Source organism: Chiloscyllium plagiosum, chromosome 43 (genome assembly GCF_004010195.1).
Source record: "Chiloscyllium plagiosum isolate BGI_BamShark_2017 chromosome 43, ASM401019v2, whole genome shotgun sequence".
Classification (NCBI taxonomy): Eukaryota; Metazoa; Chordata; class Chondrichthyes; order Orectolobiformes; family Hemiscylliidae; genus Chiloscyllium; species Chiloscyllium plagiosum.
This window is the reverse complement of record NC_057752.1, coordinates 8,319,590-8,324,896: the sequence shown is the minus strand read 5'-3', so window position 1 is coordinate 8,324,896 and position 5,307 is coordinate 8,319,590. Positions and strand designations below refer to the sequence as shown.

At 39.3% G+C, this 5,307-nt stretch overlaps 1 protein-coding gene across 1 annotated transcript in view; it reads left to right on the top strand.

Moving 5' to 3' along the window:
- The first annotated feature begins 404 nt into the window (after positions 1-404).
- Positions 405-5,307, top strand: part of LOC122543349 (aquaporin-4) — a 15,693-nt gene continuing 10,790 nt past the window's right edge. Inside the window, exons 1-2 of the mRNA XM_043681935.1 lie at positions 405-508; positions 2,805-3,161. Of these exons, the coding sequence (XP_043537870.1) occupies positions 494-508; positions 2,805-3,161 (372 nt within the window). The 5' untranslated portion in view covers positions 405-493. The remainder of the gene's footprint in view (positions 509-2,804; positions 3,162-5,307) is intronic.

Here is a 5,307-nt window from a genome sequence, read left to right as displayed (position 1 = left end):
CCTGCGAGAAAAATATGAATTTGGCAGAAATTGATGTTGACAGTTGGGAGATGTTTGCTGACAGCTATGAACTCTGGATGCCGACTGTCAGGAAGGGCTTTGGAAGAGATGAACAGAAACATAAAGTTCAGCTGGCCAAGAAGAGGACCCAGAGTAAACGGAGGCCAGTGATTCCTGCATCTTCTCAGCCCAGACCGCCATGTCGCAGCAGGGCTTCTGAGTCACAGCAGGTGATGTTTCACACAAAACACCACCACAGTGCAAACTGTCACCTTACAAGGCAGAAGGCTGCCACCATCAGAGGAGGAGGAAGCTGGCTGGAGAATTTAAAATTATTTGTTGCATTGGAGAGTGAGAGGTTTGCCAGTTTGTTTGTGTGTCCAATTCGTGAGCGCTTTGAGGATTCCCTGTAGTTCTGTTGAAAGACACAGCTCAGAAAAAAATATTCTGGAGTGAGATAAATCACGAGAAGCATCTCTGCTTGGGACTCAGCATGTCTTTCCGAGAGGTAAGGAAAATGGTTTAATTCTCCCCACCCAACCAGAGAATATTAACAGCTTGATGGCAATTAGTGTTTATTTCTAGTTTGTTCATCATAGGATACTAAATGATCTTGTTCAAGCGTACTTTAACAAGTGGTTTGAAGTGCTCACTGGTTTTCTGCCGATTACAGCTTTTATACCTGCATTTTTGAATTATCCAGAGATTTCTGTTCGCTTGGTGGATTAACGAAAGGAGGAAAATTAAAATAGATTGATACAGGGTCATGGAAAAACAAGAATAGCTGAATTAAAAGAGTAAAATTGTAGACATTAGCTTGAAAGACTAAAATTATGAATAAAGATGGTATACAAGAGACAGAAATAGCAGGATATGTAGCATTGCGAAGAGACATAGATAAACAAAAAGACAATGGATCAATCTTAAAACTTATATTAAATTTGGCAATAACTGAAGAGAATAAATACCAGGCTATTAAATAAATGGATATAAAGAGGCAAGAAGCAACTCAGAGACAGAGAAAAACAGAAAAAGATTGACAGAAATGGTAGATAAAAAAGTAAATGAATGTAGTGCACATTAATTTAATAGTTAGCACGTCATGCATATCTGCTAGTTTATATAAATCTTTGTACAAGATTAATGTAATGCATTGCTCTTCATTTTGAACTGTGTACATTACCAATTTGGAAAATTACCATTTTCCTTTGCACATGCAATGTTCTATCCTGTACACAGAGGCTGTAAATTGATTAATTGACATGTTCAGGTTAACAGAGCTGATGTTTAATTCCTGAATTTGATATTTTGATGATGGACAGTCTGGTGTTTATTTTCCAAGTTGGATGCAGAAGTGGCGTAAATGGTGCACAACTCGTAAAGAAAATCTGTAATTACACTGTATAAATGGTACATGGCTCCTCTAGGATTGCTTGGCCCCATCTTGCTGCTGAGCTGACAGATAAGAATGTTGTAGTAGCAGTATTCAATAAACATTCATAAAGCTTCAACATGGGGACAATGACAGCTTGAAAGTCTGTATTCGTAATGGAGAATCTGCTATTTCTCTGTGTGGTGTTGAAAGCAGATATAAAACCTAATCATCTATGCATGTCTTCTGCAAAATGGCCATGTTACATGGTAATGACATTACTCCTCATGATGTTTGTCATGTAGATAGAAAGAAGTGAAGAGAGAAACAGAGAGAACAAAGTGAAAAGAGAGTGGAGACCCAGGGATATAAATTCACTGTGGGTGACAGTGAATCAGCTGGCTGGTTTAGAATCCATCCAATTTTCTTCTGACTAGTGGATGATTTATCTTGCATAACCTTTCTGATTTATCCCAGTTTTGTAATGATAATTCACAAACTGCATAACTGCAAGTGTCTCCTGGCATGGTGGGCAAAAGTCATTTTGACGCTTGTACAAATCTGTACAAATTTTAGGATAGTGAGAGAAAAGTAAAGAGAATAACTGAGAAAGAAAAAAGATGGAAACAGCCCATTACTGGTTGATGTTAATTACTTCAGCACCGAAATAAATCGGAGTGAGCAGAGATTCAAACCAAAATGATGGGTTGTACAAGACCAGAATTGAAACATTGCCCTGTACATTCACACCTGACATCTTTAAGCCATTCTTTAACTGAAATATTAAATATCCCAGGATCTCATTTGTTTTGCAAGAAAACATCAACAGTTTACTAATCAAAAATATGCTGACTAGGGCCTGTTAGACATCTATTGGCGTCTTTGAACATTATGTGGAGATCGGGGTCTGGGCTGGGTTTTTGTGGAAAACGTCTGCAGGCTTCACTTGAGATAGATACCGTTTTGTGTGGCAAAGGCTGCAGTCCTGATTCATGAGTCAAATCAAAATCATTCTTATGAAGGAATGTGAAACTACTGCAAATAACAGGCATTTGGTGGGGCTTGGAGGAGAGAGGAAGGTTTACCTCAGTAATGATAGCAATAGCAGTGGAAGTCAATGGAATAAATGTTGAAAATAGTAGAAAACTGCACAGAGAAGATCATTACATCCTTGTGGCTAAGTCAAGATCCATTTCCCTTTAAGGAGAAACTTGGTATACACCTGGATGGAAGGAATAGAAGATTAGAGAGGGTTAGTTGAATAGGGGTGGGAGGAGGCTCTAGTGGAGTATAAACACCAGCACAGATCAGTTGGGCTGGATGCTCTGTTTCTATTCTGTAAAATTCTATATAAGTCAATGTAGAATCTGCAAGGAAATAAAATCTAAAAAGTAAAATAATTTTCACAGTGACACTGTCCTTTTTGTCTTAGGAGTTGAGGAGTCGCAGGTTCTGGCGTTCAGTTTTGGCAGAGCTGGTTGGCTCCCTGGTCTTGGTTGCAGTGATTTTGGGTGCCTCTGCCCCTGGACAGGAGGACGAGGTGCCTGCCTTGATGCAGGTGGCTGTAGCTGCGGGGTTTTCTGCTGTCAGCCTGATCCACTGTTTCGGAGAGATTAGCGGTGCTCAGGTAAACCCAGCTGTCACACTCGCGTTCTTGTGCACCAGGAAACTGGATTTCCTTCAGGTTGTGTCCTACCTTTTGGCTCAATGTCTTGGAGCTGTGATTGGATCAGGGATAATCTACATGTCACTGCCAGTCAAGTCAGCATCAAGGCATTTAGTTAACATGGTAAGTCTATTTATATTCCTGCATTTACTATAACATTTTCCCTGTTGGTTTACAAGTGAGGTGTATTTCCCCAAAGTGGAGATTAGAAACTAAACAATAAAACGCAACAAAAAAAACAATTTACCATGGTGCTGCAAACAAAATTGTGTTTCATTTTAGAAGGCAGCTGCATTTAATGTTTCTTCCTATTTGCACCGAGAAGGTAGAGAGCTTGCCAAACTAATTCAATGGCTGTTAAATGTCAGCCTGGTCCTGAGGATTGCAGCCTCAAGAGCAATTCAGGATGTGCAATAAATGCTGCCCAAGCCAGCAATGCCCACATCCTGTGAATGAATAAAATCAGTCACACGTGAGCCAGACTGGTTCCTTTCTTGAAAATTGTTGCAATAATCTGGCAGCAATCATCACATGTTCCCACAAGTTATGAGATTTATTCAATTCACAATTTACCACAGTGGGATTTGAACTTGCAACCTTTAGGTTCAATGGTCTAGTTCCTAACTTCCTTCTATTAAACCTTTTTCCAGTGGTTTGTTAATTCATTATTCCCCAACTCAAACTCCCCTTTATTTCTATTAAATCATTTCCAGCTTTGTTTTCTGTCCTCATTCCCCTCCTCAATAGTTCATTTGGATTAACGTTTCTTGTGGAACGACTTCTCATCTACTCTCTTATACTATAACTTGCAACACTCTATAAATAAATTAAGAAAATCGCAGTGCCAATTTCTCTGATTTCCTGCACTCACTAATGTTCATTTTGCACATTCACACAACAATAGGATCAGTTACACTAATGGGAAATTCCTGGGAAAATATTACCTCAATAATCTTCAAGAGACAAATAAGACCTACCAACAATACCACCCCTTAATGACACTAAACAATTTAAAAGTATTCATATAAAATGAATTTACCAAAGTGGGGAGCAAAACGTGAGATCTGATTCATGTAGAAATTTGATTTCAAACAGGCGTTCAGGTTAGATATAGATGATCTTTTAACTGTTAATTCACAGAAACCTACAACTGATTGAAATCTGTAAAAGCTGAACTTGGACCTGAGGAGCTGGTGGTTAGTTGTTAATTGTTAACTGCTTAATTACAGCTAATTAAATTAGAAAAGGACAAGTCAAACTTTGGCATTTGTTTATATCATAGGCGGGACACAAAGAGGTACAGTATTTATATTTTTCAGAAAGCATTGAATAAGGTGCCACATAAGAGACACAAGCAGAATCTGCCCCACTGGATTATCACCTAAATAAAGACAAAAATCTATCCTTTGACCACATGGATTGATACATGTCATGGGAGAAAAGCAAATAAATGGGGTAAATTGTTGCTTTTCAAGTGATTGCAAGGTAAGTAGTGGTATGCCTCCAAAATCTGTGGTAGGACTTCTTTTATTTTCAAATCATGGAAGTATGAGGCACATCAAGGCTGAAACAGAAACCAAAGTGTGTTGCAGAAATGTATCATTACATCATTGCTCTGTGCTGTATTTATAAAAATCAAAAATGCAAATTTACATTTTTATGGTCTTCTGCTCTTTCTGCTTTAGTTGTGTTGGCATCGCAGGCTAAACCATATTCCACGAACATTTATATGATGATGAATATGGTTCACAGTGTGATAATGACCAGACAATCTGTTTTTGTGGTGAGGGATTGATATTGGGTGGGACACTGGGATAACTCTGCTGCTCTTTTTTGAAATAGGCTTTATCTATATACACATGCATTTCATAGAGTCATAGAGATGTAAAGCACGGAAACAGACCCTTCTGTCCAACCTGTCCATGCCAACCAGATATCCCAACCCAATCTAGTCCCACCTGACAGCACCCGGCCCATATCCCTCCAAACTCTTCCTATTCATATACCCATCCAAATGCCTCTTAAATGTTGCAATTGTACCAGCCTCCACCACTTCCTCAGGCACCTCATTCCATACACATACCACCCTCTGCGTGAAAAGGTTGCCCCTTAGGTCCCTTTTATATCTTTCCCCTCTCACCCTAAACCTATGCCCTCTAGTTCTGGACTCCCGACCCCAGGGAAAAGACTGTCTATTTATCCTATCTACGCCCCTCATAATTTTGTAAATCTCTAGAAGGTCACCCCTCAGCCTCCAACGCTCCAGGGA